Genomic DNA, 21,637 nt, shown 5'->3' with positions numbered 1-21,637 from the left:
TCATCTTGCACCTTACAGCGCGTCAGACAGACACAGAGATGGAGAATTGTAATCTTTCTGTTCCCAGTGGAGAGTAGGGTCCATCCTGGCTGGGGGCGGCGGAGGCGATCTGTCCTCCACACACTGGCTGGCTGGCGGGCCGATCTGCCCAACGCTGCTCTCGGAGCTCCTGCAGCACTGTGGCCTTTCTGTCCTCCGTGTTTGCTTAAGCTGCTGAGTGGTATGCGCCTCTCTTTCTCCTCTCTCCCTTTCCCACACACTCACACACACACACACACACACACACACACACACACACACACACACACACACACACACACAGGTATGCAGATCTCTCTCATACATGCACACACACACACACACACCTCTCATACATGCATATATATATATATATATACACATACCTGTCTATCTCACACACACACACATCTCTCCCTTTCTTTCTCATACACACAGACGTGTATCTCTTTATCTCTCACAGACACAGACACACACACACCTCATATATGCAAGCATACATATACACATACTTTTCTCTCATATACATACACATGCATATCTCACAAAGACACACACACACAGGAGGTGAAGGGGTAAGTGTAAGTAGCGCCAGGCGAGTGCAGGAGGGCAGAATAACTACCCATGATCCCCCTCTCTGCTACGCTGCTGAGTGGCGCTCAAGCTGAGGGGATTGGGTGCTGAAAGGCCTCTTGATTGATTGCCCTCAAACACCTGTCCCGGGGTCCTACACACACACACACACACACACACACCTAATCTCCACCCCACCCTCTGACGCCAGCACCACCACCTTGCAATGCTTAATGGGAGAATGTATAGGAACGTCCTGGGATGGTAGCGCTCTGCTAACACTGGCTCCTCTTGCAGTTTCCTGGAGGTTCTAGAAGAGTTCTAGAATTATGTGTGCCCACTCTCTGCATTCCAGCATATCATCCAGTGTTCAGACGAGGGAGGGGGGCCAAATCTGAGTTCTCTCTCTCTCTCTCTCACACACACACACACAATGTTGCCTAACAACGTTCCAGGGCCACTTGTAACCAACATCAAGTCTGTCACAAAACACAGCTGAAAGTATAGGTTAGGGCTGTTTCCGAGGCATTTTGAAAGTAAAGAGAAGTGAGGTTAAGTAAAAGGTGTGTGCTCTGGAGAGGTTTACACATCCACATCCACAAGACAGGCGCCCAGCCTCTAACCTCAATTAAATGTAATCACCCAACCAAATGACCTTCCATAAAATCCAATTATATGTAACCATATAATTCAAAGGGATGTATGTGTGTGTGTGTGTGTGTGTGTGTGTGTGTGTGTGAAGCAGACAGACAAACAGAGAGATGGAGCACGGACACAGAAACAGCAGTAATAGTTAAACAAGACAGACAAATACAGACAGATGGAGAGAAAAAAAGAAAGAAAGAAAGAAAGAATAAAAAAGGGAGAGAGAGAGAGAGAGGGAGAGTGAGAGATGGGAGAAAAGTTCTCTATGCAACTACAGCAGCACAGTCTTTAGCTCTATCTGCATCCCTCACAAAGACTCTTCTGCTGCTTGCTGAGGTCTGAGTGAGCAAGTGAGTGGGGGGGGGGGGGGGGGGGGTGGAGAGGGGGTTGGTTTGAGGTTTCAGGGGTGTTGGGGTTCCAGACTCTGGGCCTCTAATTCTGACACACTGTCTCCACCAATTAGAACTCCTTCAAAAGGGAAAAGGGGAGGAAGAAACAAAACCAGAAAGCCAGCGAGGGCATATTTAGTAACAGTTTGGCAAGCTGTAATTACATGTATGGCTAACACAGAGATTTAACTACTTTCCCCCCATTGATTGACAAGAGAGAGCGAGAGAGAGCAAGTGAGAGAGAGAGAGAGACAGAGAGAGAAAGAGAGAGAGCATGAGGGAGGGAGAGAGTGAGAGAGGGAAAGAGAGAGAGACAGAGAGGGAGAGAGAGAGTAAGTGCTGCTGGGCGCTTTCTGCGCCTTTCTCCTCGACAAACAGGATGTGCTAAGTGAGCTTCATTTAAATCTCCTCATTCAAGTGGGGGCATTGTAATTGCTGAACTCTCTGCAACTGCTGTGTTAAGATCATTCCGGAATTTTCCGCTGCCAGGCCAAAGCCAGGCCATTGTCGGGGAGTCCTCTCTCTGCCGTAGTTTCGTCCCCAAGTCACGGTGAGTCTCCGCGGTCAGTTAGTGATGATCCCTGTATCTGCGTGTGAGAGAGAGACATCCAGAGAGCAGCGCAGGGGCCACCCGCTGACGGTGGGCATCATAATTCCCCACCATGCTGTGGGGCCCCGACTGTGATATTTATAATTACCTCAGGAGTCAATATTGACCAACGCTAGGGAGAGATGTTTGCATGTATCAGGATAGAAATTAACACACAGCTACAGCTCCCGAAGGATTTATGCCCGTCAGCCTGGCCCGAGCAGAAAATACATGTGCAAATATGGAGCTGAACGACATAAAAGCATTTAACTCGTGAATGTGGGCAAACTGAATTAAGACGCTAAGACACTCTTCTGTCAACTTCACAGCACTGTTTACTGTTGAAATGAAATTCAGAGTTCAAAGGATTAAAAAAAAATCCCTCAAGCACTAACCTCTTTAGACTACAGTAATTCAGGTGTAGCAATTATCAATGCAAACATATGAATCAAATTGCAACATATTTATTTATAATAAAAAAATAAATAAATGAGCAGACATTCAGTTTGTAACTTCCATATAAGCCTCCTGTGTTACTTCAGTAGTTTATAAAGAAATTGAGCATTTCTGACAAAACAAAACAAAGCAAACAAATGGCACTGCCACCAACAAAAACAAAAAAACAAAAACATATTTACTCCTCTGCCCAATTGCCACTGCCAACAGAGAAATATGTTTTGCATTCAAAGTCTGTTTTAAGGATGTCAAGGATTATGAACTACAAGGCCACTTTGGCTACGGAACGACACTCCCTCGGCCAAGACCGTCTGGCTTGGCTCGCTTGGAGCATTCCGGTCAGACGAAATATAAAAGGCCCTCAAGTGGACATCTCAATCTGCCTTTGGATACAGTAAATCAGATGCGTGACTCAAGGGAAATCCCGACACCCCCTTTCCACCTCCCTCTCTCTCCCTCCACTCCTCCCTCCCTCTCTCTTGCTCCCTATTTCTCTCTCTTTCCCTTGCTTACGCCTCAATTTGGAACCCCATTCTGAGACGCTGAGAGACCAAGAAAACTCTGCATCTGCTACACTAATCTGGGCCCTTAATCTCGGAAAAAGCGCCCGACACACGCAAGCTGACCGCGGAGGTCACAGCGACCAGGGCGTGGCCATTATGATATCATTATGTAGTCTAGTAAACAGAACAGAGCAGGGGCTGCAATCAGCTAACTGCCGAATGGATACAGTACTGAATCTGGCACAAGCGAAGTTCGGACTCAACTACTATCTCAAAACCGAGCGTTGTGGATCGTTCATGATTTTGGCATTACAGGACAGAGAGGCTGACCTGGGTATAAATCCAGCACTCATGCAATGTGGATCCACTACAGATCGATTCATTTATGCTTATTTACATTCAATTAAATTCTATTTTATTTATATAGCACCAATAACAACTCAAATTTGTCATCTTAAGGCCAAAAGTCCCCCCTTGAGAAACCATATTCCAAACCATATATTGCGGCCACGTTTGGGATAACTTGGTGAAAATAAACGCCAATAAATGACACATAATATTCGGCCAATTAGTTGGGTCATTTTTCTATGAGCCAGCTGGTAGTTTGTAGGGGCACTCATTCAATCCTGTTGTAGTTAGCTTCAGACTGTGATGCTTTTTCCATCTCGGGAAACTGTTTGGGCAAACTGGAAGAAACCTTGAGCAGAAGTAGAACCCATCTCAAAAAGGGGATGCCTAGAGGGGGCCCCATCTGCTTGAGGCTAGCCACGAGTCAGAAACATGGAAACCTCTGGCCTGAGTGTTAACATCAGGACACTCACGGAGGCGCTATAAATACAGATTTGACCGAATTGAAATCTGCATTTCAAGTTTGAGGTTCACCACGTGGCCAACGTTTAGTTTTATACTGATATGTTGTTGTTGTTTCAATATTCATTAAGGTGAACATTTGCTGTACAAACTTCATGGAATTTAACCTAAAAGGTCACAATCTGACCAGCTATATAGGAAAACAAACTTGCCATGGAGACATACCTAAGCAAAGCCCTTTCAGAGAAACACATTGGCGCCTACAACATCACCTCCAGGAGAACTAACAACAAACTTCTGGTCTGACCTAAAAAGAGGCCTGGATTCTTCCATCGACAAGAAAAACCCCGTCTGCTGGGATGACACCACCTCTTGTAACCTTTTCCACCCTGCTCTCTATCCATCTGTTTGCGCACTGTGCTCACCTTAGGACTGCTATGCCACAGAACCCCCCACCCCCAACACACACACACACACACACCTCAACACCTTCTCCCATTCTGACAGTGGAGAAGCTGTGGGCAAGGGGGCATTGGGCAGAGGGAGGTTAGAAGTGGGGAGAAAGTGGAGGCAAAGAGGGGACACGGAGGACTTAGCTGGTTCTGTTTCGCAGGCGGCCGGGCCCAACCATGGCAAACATGTCCGAAAAGAAAGTCCCCTCTCTTCTTCCATCTCTCTACGGGGGGGAACTTACAGTATTCTCCCAAAATACCCTGACCCGAGCCAGACGTTTTGATGGTGAATGGTCAATTTCATATTTTCTTGTCTCACTTGTAAATAACCCACTCCCACACACACCCGTTCCGCTGACCCTCCGAGGAGATCCTGCCATAATCTAGTCAATATCCACCAAACCTGCGGCAGCTCTATGGACTAAGCAGCTATCCGAGAAGCATTTCAGCCATGCAGTCTAATAAACTAAACGTGTCTGTGTGTTTGCATTAGAGGTCTGGTATAAAACAAAAAAAAAAAGTCCAGTCACTACCGTCCAAAAGGTGGAAATTCAGGAAGCCCCGTGGGAAGAATAAGACAGAGAGGAAAATAAACGGTCAGGCGTTGACCCTTGCTGCGAGAGACACACACCGCAGGATGACGGCCGCGCTCGCAGCCAGACGCATGTTTATTTTTGTTCGTGTTACACATTCCCGGGGAAGCGCTGCGTTGCTTCCCTTCACGGCAGACGGCAGGGGCCCACGTCCGCTTGAGGCCCACCGTCACGGTGTGTGACTGCGCTGAGTGAGCGAGCGGTTCTCGGTGAATCGGAGGTCTTATTCTCTGAGGCCGTGCGGTGGTAGCAACAGTGAACATCTCAGAGTACGGCTGCCGGTTTGGGTGTCTCGTTGCGTTGCGACAGAGACAACGGAAACAGGATACACGAGAAACGCTCTTTCTTTGTATAGACTTTCGGTAAATGCCGTCTTGATGACAGTCATCTTCTCCATAACCACAGAAATACACAAACTCGTCACCAGGCCCGTCTCTAAGATGTGGATTGTGACAAGCAACACAGTGAATTATATTGTATGCGGAAAGTGTATTCCATTACCAGTGGAAACAACATGAGGTAATGACCAAGATAGTGACCGTAACATAACAGATCCGTCCTGAATCTGGAGGACCGGTTCTAGATCTGGGCTAAATCTGTTCTTGAATCAGCTTCTATGTGGACGATTACGTCACCAGAAAACACAAGAGCACTGAAACTGGTAAAATCCAACAAAGGGGCACAAAATATCTTCTATTGTGGTTCAGCTAATTAAACCAGTAACCTCTTTAAATTGTGACAATCCAGCAAACAAAATTGAACTATGGCGACAAAACCCCTCTGCCATCCCTTTGCCATTTAGAGACTCAGAGTCATCATCTTGGTCAACCTCAACAGATATGTCAGTGAGGGGTTAGTCCCTCTGTTGTGCAATGATGGCTCTTTGGTGTGGCTCAAGGGCTGCAACTACTGCACTACAGATGGCCGAGTACAAAGCACCGACTCGCAGCGAGGGGACATGGTGGTGGTGGTGGTGGTGGTGGTGGGCGCTGAGGGGGTCACACAGCGCTGGTGCACAGATAAGAGTCAAATAAGGAAGTCCCTGAGAGCAGCGCCGGTCAGCAGCGGACAGGAGCAGACCCAGTTGTTTACTTCCCTGGCCAACTCCTGACACCAGACGGCAAGTGGCAGCGTCAAAACAACAGCACACGCCTAACACATCCCGTAAACGAAAAGAGAGGGAGAAGAGAGAGAGTGCAAGAAAGGGAGAGAGAAGAGAGAGAGTGCAAGAAAGGGAGAGGGAAGGGGGTAAAGGGGGGGGGGGGGGTGGAGGGAGTTACACTCATATCAGAGAGAATTCCTCTGGTCCCCAACCCCTCATTTCCTCTGGGACCTGTAATCACACGTGGAAGAAAAAACCGCCGCCGCTCCATGCTGTCTTGATTATCCCAATTAGCAGCATGTTGGGAGGGGCCCCACAATACCCGGCACCACCACTTACCCTTCCCCACAACATTGTCTGCCCTCCCCGCCAGGCCTAAAAAATAGCCCACACAGGAGCACGCACAGAGGAGAGGAAGCTGAATCACTCCGGCACACTCCAGAGGCCTGACGGAAGGCTCACCTATGGCAAGCCGAATGAGCATTTATTCCTAAGCATTTTGGCTCTCACTAGTTAAGTGCAGAAAATGAGGTTCACTAGTTTACAGAAAAGACTCACTAGTATTGGACACTGTAGCTTGATATCAAGGTATCGGAATAAATGCTCATTCGGCTTGCCATACACCATCATTCATATGACTCACTCATCATGACCATGATAATAGGAGGCTTATAAGAGAGCCTTTAACTTTATAGAGCATGTGGAACACGTTTGTAAGTGAACAGGGTGTTATCATCCATCTACTTCACAGATGTTTATGGTGGCTGAAGCCAGTGGTTACTAAACTGTGCACCTTTGCACACTGGTGTGCCTGGGGCACTGGAGTTGTTGGGGGGCTTGGAATTAGATGTATGATGATTAGTTGTATGTATGATGATTTAGCAATAATCATATCTAAAGATGTGAAAATATTTGTTTTCATACATGGTGTGCTTTGTAATGAAAACGCTAAACCATGGAATCATAAACAGGAGAACGGACATTCTATTTCACATTGGTGCTGTATTACATGTCAAACCCGGAATAAGAGGATAATCATTTGATAGGAGTGCTAATGACATAATGATGTTCGATATCAGTTACTTCAAAAAAATTATGAGGTTAGGCTTATCATTTCGTGAGTCTGATCTGTAGAAGAAGGCAAAGAGGAAAACAGTTGATGCTGTTGACGGCTCTCCGTTGAGGCCTCCACCTCTCTGAGTAATTTTGATTGAACTGATAAAGCACGCGGCAGTACTTCATCATCATGTTTACACAAACTCATGAAAATCATAAATATCATCAAAAAAATCATCACGACAAAAACATTTCATAATTCAATTCAAGTCCTCCTTTCTTTCGTGTCGTCGGCTCCCACGCCGATGTCTCATTGCCTTGTCCTCAGTGACACCACAGAGCAGTCAACCAAAGCCAAACATGATGGACGAGCCTGCCAAAGGATGACATAAGAAGCACCGCAGCCACAAATAAGCTGTGTGCACTTTGTCGTGCTTATCGTCGATAATTCACTTGTATTGTCGTCGTAAAGAAAAAAAGTGATACTAAAAAATCAGCAGAGTTATGAGCGAACCCAAAACCCTGGTATAACCGTAGCCCTTTGCTTCCTGTTTGTGTCTTCTGTCTCTCAGAACACGCGACATGAATCCCAAATTATATAAAAAAAGGGGGAGAAAAAAATCAAGAGCGCCACATTAGCAGCTGGTCATAGACTTCTCCCTTTCAACGTCTTTCCTCTCGACAGATGTTCAGCTCAGGAGTGGCGTCCCGGGGAGCCACAAGTGAGCGTATTTCTCGACCACAGGATCGGGAGAAAAGCCACCGAACAGCCTGCTCCGACTCAACATAAAACAAAAAACGCCAGACTTGAGGGGGGAAAAAAATGCGCAGTTTTTTTCTCTTACCCCTTCAAAAAAGACGGGGAAAAGGAGGGGAAAAAAAAGGACTGAAGATTTTCTAATCCAGCCTTTATTGAGGTTCCTGCTCTCAGCAACGCAACCTTTTTTTATGTGTGAGAAGGGCTCCCTGTAATTTAGCTACCACCACCACTGGACAAGCTTGTAATAAAAAAAAGAGAGAACTCTATTCTGGGATTCTCTGTAATAATGGCCTCTTCTTGTCTTCCTGAAGCAGCATTTCTGCTCTTGTCAATGCCAGAGCAGGTGGAGATAGGGAGAAGATGGTACACTGCTGGGTACGTGCCTGAAATCACAGAAGAACAACAACAACAAGAACAAGAACACAACGAAGAAAAGGAAGAAGATCAGACTACTTACACAGACCTCCACACCTGAAGATAGAAGCTCTCAGGCACTCATTCTTAAAGCAATCATGACACAAAGGGACCATTGAAAGAATTCTCAACTTGAATTTCAAATCTCCATTTTGGCTCACGCCGAACATGAAGCCTTTTTTTATTATTATTTAAACGTTTTCCTTTAAATCATCTCTTGGTTTTTGTGGTATTTGTTTGACCAAAGGAAAAGGGGGAAAAATGAGCATATATAACGTATTCAGAAGTCCTGTCAGAAACAGCGGAACTGACGAATATTACAAATTTGAAATGGTTTGAAATGGTTTGCAAACAGCTTTAGAGTGGTCAGAAGTCGGTCACTTTTGAAGAGAATTGACAAGAGTAAGGAGAGACCAAACACAGTCCATTCATGCAACTTGACGACAGTAAATGCACAAGAGCACATACTTCCACCAGCATTAAAATCACCAAAACTCACTATTAAATACACAGACGCAAACAGTCCTATCAATTGTGGTATTAAACCCATGCCTTTGGCTAATCATCACTCTTCAACAACAGCCAATTTAGCTGCCATTGCCGCTTCCCATAAGCCGGACTGTAATAGGCCTTGATCAGAATGGCAAGCCCCCATCTCAATCTCACTAGGCCCTCTCTGTCCTCTGCACCCCTGTGGTTGTCTGTTTGAGGGAGAGGGGTGATTTTGTGGTCGTCTTGACTAATGGCGCTCGACTCCCTCTCTGTTGGGCATACAGAAATTCAGACAGAAGGAAATGGATGGAAAGAGAAGCTGTATAGGGAGTGATGGATAGTTTGAGAGAGGGGGAGGGAGAAAGAGAGGGAGGAGGAGGGGGTAGGAAAAGAAGTGAAAAACACACTCTTGTTGCATGACAGAATCCCTCCCAACCAAGACTTGTCCTTTAATACCGGGAGCCTTTCATGTGGCTTCTCCACGATTGCACATGGGAAAAAGCCAACCGCATGGACGGGAACAGTGCTCATTACACGCCGCGAGTGTGTGTGTGTGTGTGTGTGTGTGTGTGTGTGTGTACTGATGTGTGTATGTGTGTGTATGTGTACTGATGTCTGCGCCAACAATGTCGAGCACACAAAGAACGCTACTGCTGCCACTGCAACGGCCACGCAATGAGCATCAAATCGAAACGACACGTCTTAATTTGTTAACAACAGGGCCCCGTTCCCCTGCTTTGGGAAGTGAATAAATGAATGGGAAATGCTGGGGGGGAAAAGGAAAAGAAAGAAAAAGGGATCACACAGAAATGAGGGACAAGAATGTAAAGACACAGCAGCAGCAGCAGCATACAATAGAAAAGGACAAGCTGCGCAATGGTGCCGCTGCGAAATACAAAGCCCTCAAAAATCCTTAAGACATACCGGGATTCATCAGATCCCCATGCCCCTTAAGCCATGCAACCACCAGCACCCCTCCATTGTGCATTATTAAGGACACTCTTAATTTCCCTTTATATCTTTTGGTGGGGAAAAAACCCTTCCTAATAGCTGCATTGATGAAACCAGGTGTGGGGTAAGAAAGGTGCCAACGAGGGACCAACCAATCACATTACGGTTTTACTTCAAGTCATTTGCATAGCTACCGTCGGGAACACCCACTGGAATGCGTTGACGGAACGCAGCTGTGTGTGGGAGCCGTAATAGCTGCATTGATGAAACCAGGTGTGGGGTAAGAAAGGTGCCAACGGGGGAGCTGTAAAGCAGCAGTAGGAGCGGCATCACGCACCACGCATGGGCACAGTGCCCAGGGGGACCCAGGGTCCAGTCCGGCCCGAGGTCATCATTTTCCAAACCCACAGGTTTCTCCATTAGAGCGGAGTTATACTTACTGCTAACGACGCATACGCGTTCGGATCATGGCTGCCATGCACGTATTCTGTGTTTGTATGGCGCGTCGGTCGCGCATGTCGACACGAGGTAACATGACGCAAAACTCCAGTATCATGCGCTTTGGCCGCGTATGCTGCAGCAAGTGTGTACACAGGATGCAGCAGGTCGCATGCGCGTATGCTTGGTCTAACAGCAAGTCTAATCTTAGCCTTACTCTCCCTGACTCAGTTCAGTCATCCTGTCAAATAAAGGCTTAAAAGCCCTTAAAAGGAGGAGGGGGGCCTTTATGTGATGACGGACAGAAGAGGATAGTGGACCTGGGAAACTAGTAACCTGTTCCCAGCTCAACTTGGGAAAATTTTAAAAAGCATAAATAATTTCTCTGTTCAGTCTTCCTGACCACATTAAAACTGCTTTTTCAACCACTGAAAGCTGTACTTTAAAAAACATTTCTCTCCAAGGTGCATAAATCGAAACCTCCGGGTTCATGTTGTGGTGTGGACGGGGAAAACATAGAGTATCAGACGTGATGATGTGTTTGCTATGGCACTGACAAATGTTTGTGTTCCAAAAATCACCAACAACTAGCACTTTATGACGCTTCAGCAGTTTGGTGGACGCAGAACATTTGGAAAACAATATGAAACCGAAAACACATCGCAGAACCTTTAAAAATTAGGTTTACTCCACACAATCACAGTTAATCACATGCCTGTGCCAGAGAGGGGTCTCGGGGGCATTTGGGTAGGAGCATTATGCAGGACAGAATTGTGGGTGGGCACAATTACAGAGTATGTTTTTTTGGGGGGAAGAGGGGACAGTATGGCTGAGTGATATGGTTAAACAACTCTGATCTCAATACGCAGAGGAGAAATGCCGATACACAATATGATACGTAAGGGATAATATAAAATGTTAAAAAAAGGTCCTGACCAGGCAAACAGGAGTGATTTTCTGATAATGACCAGCAGACAAAACATCATCCCACTTATTATACAGCTACTTGCCAAACGAGAAAAGAAACTTCACACAATGTTTCTTTTAAGCTTATTTTGTTATAGTTTTGTTACCATTTCTGATAGATGAACTATCATCTAGAACCCTAATGTTCAGTTATCAGCAAGGCACCCAGCAGGCAGCTCACTGCATCAGGATTAGTGTGTGCTTCACCTCACTGTGTGTTCACTGTGTGCTAAGTGTGTTTCACTAATTCACCGATTGGGATAAATGCAGAGACCAAATTTCCCTCACGGGATCAAAAGAGTACAGTATTTATACTTATACATGCTTAGTGCATGAGAAGCACAGCACTCTTGTTAGGTGAGTTTCACTGTCTGTCACACAAGGAGGATGACATGAATATAAAATCATATTATTTGACAAGATTAACTATTGGGACAAAGTTGCGAGCAACACAATTAAATGTAGTCTTTGCGATTAGCTAAGTTAGCTAGTTCAAATTGCGATTTTTGATTAAAAATCAATTAGTTGTGCAGCCCTAATTGGCAGCAGTCACTAATTTTTTACAGCGGTCATTATACAGAATGATCTGATCTCTAAACGTTGGAAAGGTCCATTTATTTTAATGGAACATTCTGAAGAACCACATAATAGGATAAATATGATCAAATAATGTAGTGATATAAAGATAACACTGTACATTCAATTGCTGACAGCTCTGCAAGAAATGCACACGGGCACCTTTGAGCGTATCAGAGCATATATGACACCGAACTGTTTAGGTACTTCAATACAGATGTGTATTGAATACCGAATGTACCTAAAAGCTTAACATACCAAAAAGTAACCGAACCATGACTTCAAAACCAAGGTATACACCAAACCGTGATTTCTGTGTACCAATGCACCCCTAGGGCATATGGCAAAAATGCTATACAAACACTAAAAACTTTGCAACTATATTGTCATTACTGCGATATATAAAAAAAAAGAGTGACCCTGAGTCACAGCCTGGGTCTTTGAAGAAGCCCCATTGACAAGGGAGGGGAGGGGAGGAGGGTTGCATTTGCCCTCAGGGCAGGATGTGGTCCCGTGACAGTGGCCAGTTGTTTAATTTTTCACACAATAGGTGACTGGGTTCAGCAGGAAACATCATGAGCCACCCCTTCTGTCCATTTCCCCCCACAAAACCACTGGCAAACACACACACACACACACACACGTGTACACTGTCTCAAACATATAGTCACACACCAACAGAATTTTACACAGTTCTACACAATTTTACATACATTCTCTCTCTCACACACACACACACACACCCTAATTTAAATTGATGCTCTAATGACAAATTGTGCAGTCTAATATAAACACAGTGAAACTGTGTATCAGAATACAGATTATGTGTGGATAGCTTGGATGTTAACTACTAGTAGGTACAGTGGGGTGTGAGTTTCAAAGTCCCATACGACTCCCTTGTGAAAATCACTTACCACAGGAAAATCCTAACTGGTGAATGTTGCAACAATTAATGGCAAAAAATAATTAACAGATTAATTTATTATGGAAATAATGATGCTATATGGCACGTTTTCTATGTGTCCGAGCACTGAGAGGACTAAGCAATGCCTCACGTTCACCCATTCACTCATTCATGCACGTCAAGGATTCGTGCTTGGTAGAACGAGTCCTGCCGAGTCAAATCCTTCAAAGAGGAGGCAAGGCTTCTTCTTAGCATACGGAAAACACACAATGCGTACAGGATTGTGGGTGTTCCAAGCACGCAGAGGATACACGCATGCATCCTCGAAAATCTCAGAACGAAGGACTCAGTGCTTGATAGAATTTTAAAGCACCCTTGACATTGGAACAGTGCTTGGCGAGATTCGATGACGTAACATCCTTGAGCGGCTTTCAAGGACCCATCCTTGACTTTGAGAAATGGTCATGGTGTGCCTTGGAAGGTGCCAAACAAAGTGATGTCACAAATCAGGTGAGTTACGCTTCACTCTGCCTGACCTCTGACCCTCAGCCAATCACAGGCCACCAGCTGTTGTTCCAACATAACTCTCCTGTTGGCAACACAACCTGTTTTCCTCTCTCCTCTCTTTCCCCACCCCCATAAAACCCCATGCTGTACATAATTCTAACAGCACCCTGCACTGATGTTCAACAGTCTTTAACTACCACACACTTGTCCCTCTCCACACATCACTCTCTTTCCCTCTTTTTATCTCTCTCTCTCTCTATTTCTCTCTTTTGCTTTCTCATTTTTTTCCAGAGTGGTGCCAATCGCTGCCCATACTCCTTCCTGGAGCCAGAAGATTGAAGATGGCAGCACTTTGGGCAAACTAATGGGCACCAGAGTTAAGCAGTGGGTAAGGTGCCACCCCACCGCCCCCACCACCCTCTTCCACACTGTTCCCATTGCTCTCTCCCTCTCTCTCTCTTTCTTTCTCTCTCTCTTCTCTCTCAGATCCGGTTTGCCACGCATGGCTTGCCAGCCACAGGAAAGTTAAAAAAGAGAGAGGCTAAATTGAGTGCCCTCTCATTCCAGCATTTCATGGTTTGGTTAAAAGCAGCCTGCCAGATGATTCACATTTTATAAGCCCTCTCTTGCGGCCGCCTGCGTCAGTCTGCCACTCGGACTCGGACATTCATTCACACCATTCTCTCTCTCTCTTTCACTCTCTCCGTCCTTTCTGTCCTCCTCTCCATTTATCTCTCCTTCATTTAGAACTGTGGGTTCTTTCTCTAAGTCCGTGAATAAAAAAGGAGGGTAACGGAACTCCAGTGGAGGTGCTGAGGCATTGTGTAAGTGTGTGTGAGTGTGTGTGTGTCAGGTGACGTTTTGGCATCAAGGCATAAGAGCAGAGGCTATACCATGAGAAGCTCATCTTGCGCGAGACTTTCTGGTGGTGTTGGTGGTTGGGGAGGAGGGGGGTGGGGGGGAGTGAGACGCTCTCACACAAACCCAAAACAGATGCATGCGGTGCTCATCTTCAAAAGACGAGACGGCACATGCTCTCACCCAACACGCAGCGGTGTGTCGCCGGCAGCTCTGTCAAACACGTCCGTAATTCCCAACAGGAGTCAGCCGATGAGCCGTTTCTGCCCATCACACAACAGAGAGAGAGAGAGAGAGAGAAAAGGAGACGGACACGGCGTGGCAAAGCGCAAAGGAGAGGAAATGTGATAATAACACCAAAATACACGCTGGCCAAACACCGCGCTTCCATTACACCCACGGGGCACACGCGGTGCGCTCACGTCTCAAATAGGAAACAGACTGAGGAAAGAAAGACGGGAAAAAAACAAACACAAGAAATACAGTGTGTGAGAGAGAAAAGAAGAAATAGAGAGAGCGAGAGAGAGAGAAGGGGAAAAAATACAGAAAAAATTTTGAAGTGAAGGGCGAACGTAGGGAATATTCGCTAAACGAGTCTGACAGCTCGAGCCGTGCTGACCGCTCTCCTTTATCATTTCCTCATCACTGTGACCAGAGGGCCCTGGCATGGGGAAGAGATCCAGAGCCTGAAAAAACACGTGGGCGACAGACAGGGCACAGCACCCGGGGAAGCTGCGGACACCAGGAGCCAATTCGGCAAGTCGGCTACCAGGGCCAGATCAGGGCCGAACCCAAAGCCGGATTCACAATCAAAGCTTCCAGTCAGCTGCTGTCAGAGAAGCTTTATCGGGCCACAAGTGTTGGGTTAGCCTGTCCTCTAGTGGAGCAATCACAGAGTGTAGCCTAGGCTACAAGGTCATGATTAAACCATCACTAAGTGAAAAACTTGTGATGAGAGGTCAAAAGAAAATGACAAATGAATAAGAGAAATAAATGGCTGTGTTTTCGTTGACAGAAACATTCCTAGTTGACTCTGACCATGTGAAATGTGCTTTCTGTCTTTGTTTTAACTCCCAGGCACTAAATCCTACTTTGTCAAAACAGATGTTGCTCACAGATGCATGCACACAAAGGGGCCGCTTCAATGTGGACAAAAAAGATGAATGAAGCGGTCTCCTTGAAGACAGATATTTAGACAGAACGGCTGACCACAATATTTACAACTGCAAACAGACCGTACTGTACACACAAACACACACACAAGCTTTCCGTCTGTCGCCGCAGCTACACACAGGCACACACTGCACTGCGCGGGCAGTGAGAAGAATTGGCGTGGCCTGCTTGAGGTTTAGCGGAAGAATGGGAACTATGCTGTTACTGTGGTGATGGTCTGACTACGGGCCCTAGGTTTGCTAACCGCAGCAGCCGAGACCACATCTCTCTCACTCAATCTCCTCAACCATTTCGGCTATAAAATGCTTCCTTACTAAATACTGCTCCACCCAGGCCTTAAAGTGTGTACATTAAAAGAGCACCCCCCGCTTCACCCACATAACAGGAAATAAAACGGTCTCGTTGAGCCATTAAAACTGCCGGAGCAGACCGTTCAGCTTTTCATTCACATGTTCTGATGTTGTTTGCGGCTTGTGTTGCCCCCTTTCTGCACTGAATGAAAAGAAAAAAGCGATAATGAGGGAGAGAGAGTTCATTCCCAAAGAAATGCGGGCAAGGACACGATGGCCAACATCGACAACAACAGACGCCACGCCACAAGCTGCATTTACTTTCTCTGTCAAACGGCTAACTTTATTACCAACTAGCTAACGTTTTAGGCTACGCAAAGCGATACACTTACTGGTCCACTGATTGCGTCAAACAGTTGGCTACTTGAAAAAACTTGAACTTTGACATAATTCTGTCATTCACACCTCTAGTTACTGTATTCTGTGGTTTAAGAATTATAGCTGACTTTCAGGATGGAAAATAACACAATGGGCTGTCAGGTTGGAGTGAACTGGTGCACCACGAGTCGAGCCAGTTTTGTTTTCATTGGGACGCATTCGGGATGACGTAGGCTATACTGTCATGTGACAGGCAGCTTTCCACAGACACAGTAAATCGGACCGACTGACGGACATGATGATTTAACTTTGTTTACATATGTCTCTGTGAGTAATAAGTGATAAACTCACCACAAGTCTGATGGTCTTGTATAGCCTGTCGAAATAACGCCGTTGGTATGTAGCCTACTTAATGTTTTGCACATTTTAATGGCAAATTTACTATGGTGCACATAGTTCCATAGCCTACCTGCCAGAATTCATTGTGAGTTAACAGCAATCAAGCAATCCTACGGTTTTCCGAACATTGAGCAAAGGTGATTTATTGAAACGTTCCTTATCCCGACCCGTTGTCGTCAGCAAATCGTTCGGCTACTTTATGATCAGACAATCCTTGGCCACCTAATAAACTTTGTACAAGGTTTTACTGATAGTCTATCTGTGCGGTTCCTTTTCAGAAGTTGCTGGCTGCAGTAAGTTTGAAAGGAATAGCCTGCTGTTGCACATACTGTCTGCATTTATTTCCCCTTTTTAAAGACATGAAGAGAAGACTACTGCTGGTGTCAAATTCAACCCTCTATGGGGGTGGATATCTTGACCACTGCCAGACACAGATTCAAGACTTTTTTGGAAAGTAAGTAGGCTAGGCTTATGCGTTGCATCTTTAAAAATGTCTGTCTCTCTGAAATAGTGGAATAATATGGTATACAACTTGTTTATGTTTACTAAATCGTTTTTAGAAACCTCATTGAGGTAAATGGTAAACCAGAAATATGCTAGTAAACTGGAAGTATTGGGTCTACTACTTTATTGGCAGCATAAATATAGCTCTTGAATAAAATGATTGGCCCATGAGAAAATGTTGAATTGCTCTGACCAGGCATTAAAGGTGTAGTTTTCAAAGCAGTTCTCAAAAAGGAGTTAACTGAACTAGAGAAGCATAATCTTGAATTGTACTGACATATAATAACATGCCTGATTCTGTTAATGTTTTTTTTAAAGAAAATTAAGAATGACATAAATCAACCTGGATGGGCTACACAATGAACACACACATCAGAATGCCTAGAAACACTTTTGCTTTTCAACAACAACAACAACAACAACAACACCAAATGCACCCTAAACCTATTAATGATATAATGGCAAATTGTAGCCAAAACAGTTGTGCCAGTGTAGCCACATTAACCCTTGGTGTGGGTTTTTGAACATTCTAACATAAGATTCTGTTCCGCCACATTTGAAGGTTCTAAAATTCTATGTTGAATTCAATGAACCCAGAGCCATATAGATAGATCTATCTATCTCTGAATGAACCCAGATATTCTTTAGAACACTCATTTTCCAGCATTCCCTAGGGTTAATCATTACAATTATTATTTCACCTGTCTTAATGACTTCTTAATGACACTTAATGAGTCATTCTCCATCACAACAGGGGAGTGAAGAGGGTTCTATTTGTTCCTTACGCCCTACATGACCGAGATGCTTACACCAATACAGCAAGAAGCAAGTTCAAGACCCTAGGTAACAACTCATTCTGTGGCCATAGCATACATGGGCATTACGTGTATGTGCACATCAGAGGTTAACATAATATAACTCAAAAGGTGTAATCTGCTCAAGTGTAAAATTGCAATTGCCCCAAATTAATTATATAATTGATCAATAACATTGTTTAATAGTATTTAACTTTATATCAAAAGAAGGCATGACCTTTTATAGCATGCCTTGTGTTACTGTTTTGTCAATCTTAGACTTAATGGTGGAGCCGGGTTATTAAGACTGCTGTGCCAATACGGCTTCAATCTGATCCTTGCCCACAGGTTATGAGGTGGACGGTGTGCATGAGGCAGCTGATCCAGTGGAGGCTGTGAGGAAAGCTGAGGCCATTTTCATCGGTAGGTCTTCATTACTTTTCATCGGTAGATCTTCATTAATTTTCATCGCTAGGTCTTTATTAATTTTCATCGGTAGGTCTTCATTAATTTTCAGTGCTAGGTCTTTATTCATTTTCATTGGTAGGTCTTTATTCATTTTCCTCACATATATTACGATATACAGTATAGCCTCTTCTACCCAGTCTACTTATAGTTTTTTTTTTTTTGAAGTAATTACTGGTATGTAGTCTCCTTAAACAGTTTCTCAGAGTTGTGCTGTATGTTGTATCTTGAAAATTCCAGGAGGGGGCAACACATTCCGTCTGCTCAAGAACCTCTATGACAACAAGCTGGTGACTGAGATCAGGAAGCGTGTATTTGATGTGAGTTCTATTTGCATTTTCTCATAAGGCAGATGGTTTTATTCAGTGAGACTAACCAATGAGGCAGATTTAAGCCTAACCAGCAACAGCTGCAGTAAGCAGGGCTCGACATTAATGGTTGCCTGGTTGCCCTTGGGTACCAAATTGTTAGAAGTGACAACCAGATTTGGTTGGCTTTGGCAACCATAACCATAACCTCAGACCTGGTTGCCAAGCTGGCAATCACTTTTAACCATTTTTAACCACTTTTAAAAGTTAACGTTGAGCTCTGGCTGTAAGGAACTTGGCACTTCCCCTTAAGTTTTTCATGAAGTCAACAGTAAGTAGCTTCAAAAGTGGCATAGAATTTACCGGCAAACTATTAGTTAGTGAATAGAAGCATATTGGTTATAATCAAACCCTTTGGTGCAGTGCCTGAAAAACAACTGGAGTATCCATACATGCCGTGTTGCTCAGTCCTCTTCTGCTTTTGTGGTCATTGACAAGACTGAGAACTGTGCTACAAAAGAGAACCTAATAGAAGCAAAGACAAAGAATCCCACAACAAGAATAACAAGCAGTGCAGTCTGTTTATAAACAAACAATCTGTTTGTAAATAACTTGTAAATCACTTTTAAGTAAGTAATGCTATGAGGTTAGCTTTGTAGCAGTACTAATTGAGACTGATGCTACACATCTTCACCTGTGACATTGGAGTGACCTTGAGTTTGCGTTACAGGACGGCGTTCCCTACATGGGCTCCAGCGCGGGCACCAACGTCTCTACGGTCAGCATCAACACCACCAACGACATGCCCATCGTGTACCCGCCCACCTTCGCTGCCATCGGCCTGGTGCCCTTCAACATCAACCCCCATTACCTGGACACAGACTCCAACAGCCGACACATGGGCGTAAGACAACATGTTTTTGTTCTTGTTTTCCTACTTACTTAGCAGATGCTTTTTATCCAGAGTGACTTACGACAAACAAAAACAAACAGTTCAAATTAACAGTCTAAGTAAAGTCAATATATTTCATAGTAATAGACTAACCATGCTCATTTACAAACCAAGTCTCGTATGTTGCACAACCAAAACACAAGGTGGCCAGTATTTGTGTTAACACAATGAGATTATAAATAGTTAGTTACTCAGAATAAGCAGAAGCACTGATAAGTCTAGATATCTGCAGTGTGTAAAACCTAAAAGGACACTAAATTGCAGAAGTGTGTGTTCCATATTCCATGTTTTTGGATTTCATTCGACAGGGAAAAAAAGTCTATGTTAAACATCTTATGCTAATCTTATAAAAGAGGAGGTTAGAAAACATTTTTGTTGCTAGAGCACCTAGATAATGTGCATTCATTCTGGTGTATGTGGTAAGATCTGAAGTCAGTTGGTGCTTTTTCAGACTAGTGTAAAACATTGTTTGGGGAGGGTTTGTGTATCACATTTACTTTGTTTATATCACTGCAGGAAATGGAATTCTTCCTAAAGCAGCAGAATACTTGTGCTCATGTGTTCCATGAATTAAAGGGCCAAATTGTTCTATTTTGGCTTTATTGGTTTAAATTGACCAATTACATGGTTTAGATTAGAATTTCTTTTCGTCAGAGCTGCAAGTTTCACATGCCTGTGAATGAGTTATTTATTAGTTCTTGATTTGTACGTAATGACATATTTATTTATTTGTCTCATCTCTATTACAGGAGACCCGAGAACAGCGCATCACTCAGTACCATGAGGAGCCCAACACTCCCATTGTCCTGGTGAGCCACTAGACTTTATCCTTCACTATACGATGCTCTATGCTATGCTACGCTGTACTGTACTATGCTATCATATCCTATATGATACTATACTTTTCTATACTAAACTATACTATACAATGCTATGCTGTACTATGCTTTGCTGTAGTATACTATATGGTACTATAGACCCCTTCACGGTCCACGTTATAGAAAAGGTGTGCGCATGTTAGGGTCAGAAAGCTTTCCATCCCATTGAATTGTGTGTGTGTGTGAATTGACTGAAACATCAAGGAAACGTCAAATGCTTACTTGTACTACTTTTTTGCATGTATACACGCTAATGAATCTCTGGCCACTTGCTAACGTTGTCTACCCATTCTGTTATCAGCTCAGGGCAGACAATCGCCATTAGCTAATTTATTAAGGTACGGTTCACGGCCCTTGGGTACCTTGACAGCTCAACATGCTGGTCTATTAGCTGCACTATTTTTCTGACCCCATGCTGCGCGCTGTCCGTCTATCTATCTTATGCGCTGTCCTCCTGTTGTCTGTAACGTGGCTGGACTCTTCCAGGGCCTAAGAGAGGGCTCCATGCTGCTGGTGGAGGGCAAAAAGGTCACGCTGCTGGGGACTACAAAAGCACGACTCTTTACTCCGTAAGATACCCTTCCTCTCTGTCACACACACACACACAAACGGATTCAGTCTTTCTCAACACTCAGTCTCTCTCACACACACATGGATGTGGTCTTTCTCAACACACACACACACACACACACACACTTAGTCTTTTTCAACACTCACACTCAACGCACAGATTTTTCCCCCATGTGAGTGTGATTCACATCCCCAAGGTGACTCACACATATTCCTCTACACACAGCGAAAGTAGCAGGTTATTTTTTTCAGCCACACAACTGTGGTTTTGCTGACTCTCTCTCCCAGGGGGAAACCAGCTGTCGAGTACGACCCAGGAAATGACCTCAGCTTCCTGTTGGACACAGAGAGGGCATCAGTACTGTGAGGACTGAAGCTGACCTGCCACCAGTGCCAGTCCCAGTGGTTACTGTGGTTACGGTGCACAGGGTTCATGAGAGAGCATGTGATTTTTACTAAATAAACAGTTCTAAAGCATTTACCTGTAACGTGACCTTTGTTTTGCCTCCATGCGTGATAGCCATGGCCGGAGGTATTAGCAGAGACTTTCTAATGAGGAGACACAGCACTCAAAGAATCCTCTATAGAAATGCATGGGGTAGTTCGTAACGCCAATATGGCAGTAGTCTACACATATATCCCGCCCCTTCCTATATGCCTCCCCATTCAGTTGAATAGGAAAAAAGCTGCCTGATAACTGCCCAAAGTGCGTTACCAAGATGGCCGCCACGTGGGGGTACTTGACTGTAAGGACTTTGGTATTATCCGTTCGTCTGTACGTCTGTCAGGCCCAACCTCGTGAACACTATATCTGAAGAACGCGTCAAAGCACATGCTTAAAAGTTGGTTCAAACGTTCAGTTGGACTCGAAGAT

The 21,637-nt window shown here is 44.6% G+C and overlaps 1 protein-coding gene across 8 annotated transcripts; it reads left to right on the top strand.

Moving 5' to 3' along the window:
• Nucleotides 1-16,126: 16,126 nt before the first annotated feature.
• si:dkey-69o16.5 (uncharacterized protein LOC100149419 homolog) lies at nt 16,127-21,240 on the top strand. 8 transcript variants are annotated; one of them, XM_042077536.1, is made up of 10 exons: nt 16,141-16,220; nt 16,350-16,429; nt 16,650-16,746; nt 17,551-17,639; nt 17,939-18,013; nt 18,296-18,375; nt 19,094-19,267; nt 20,065-20,124; nt 20,680-20,762; nt 21,052-21,240. In XM_042077536.1, exons 3-10 carry the CDS (start codon nt 16,652-16,654, stop codon nt 21,128-21,130), a joined length of 735 nt encoding a protein of 244 aa, XP_041933470.1. In that variant the 5' UTR covers nt 16,141-16,220; nt 16,350-16,429; nt 16,650-16,651; the 3' UTR covers nt 21,131-21,240. The 8 variants fall into 8 exon arrangements, with proteins under 8 accessions (XP_041933462.1, XP_041933470.1, XP_041933443.1 ...); XM_042077509.1 differs by having other exon boundaries at nt 16,571-16,746; XM_042077528.1 differs by lacking the exon at nt 16,350-16,429 and having other exon boundaries at nt 16,127-16,220.
• Nucleotides 21,241-21,637: the final 397 nt, after the last annotated feature.

Source organism: Alosa sapidissima, chromosome 2, assembly GCF_018492685.1.
Source record: "Alosa sapidissima isolate fAloSap1 chromosome 2, fAloSap1.pri, whole genome shotgun sequence".
In the NCBI taxonomy this organism is placed as follows: domain Eukaryota; kingdom Metazoa; phylum Chordata; class Actinopteri; order Clupeiformes; family Clupeidae; genus Alosa; species Alosa sapidissima.
Note: the sequence above shows the minus strand (reverse complement) of the source record. Positions and strands in the feature narration are given on the sequence as shown.

Excerpts from the sequence above, each read along its gene's own strand:
- si:dkey-69o16.5 (XM_042077528.1), top strand. The coding sequence starts at position 16,652 with ATGAAGAGAAGACTACTGCTGGTGTCAAATTCAACCCTCTATGGGGGT. Across the intron at positions 17,640-17,938 it reads AAGCAAGTTCAAGACCCTAG|GTTATGAGGTGGACGGTGTG; the intron begins GTAACAACTCAT and ends CCTTGCCCACAG. Across the intron at positions 19,268-20,064 it reads CCAACAGCCGACACATGGGC|GAGACCCGAGAACAGCGCAT; the intron begins GTAAGACAACAT and ends TCTCTATTACAG.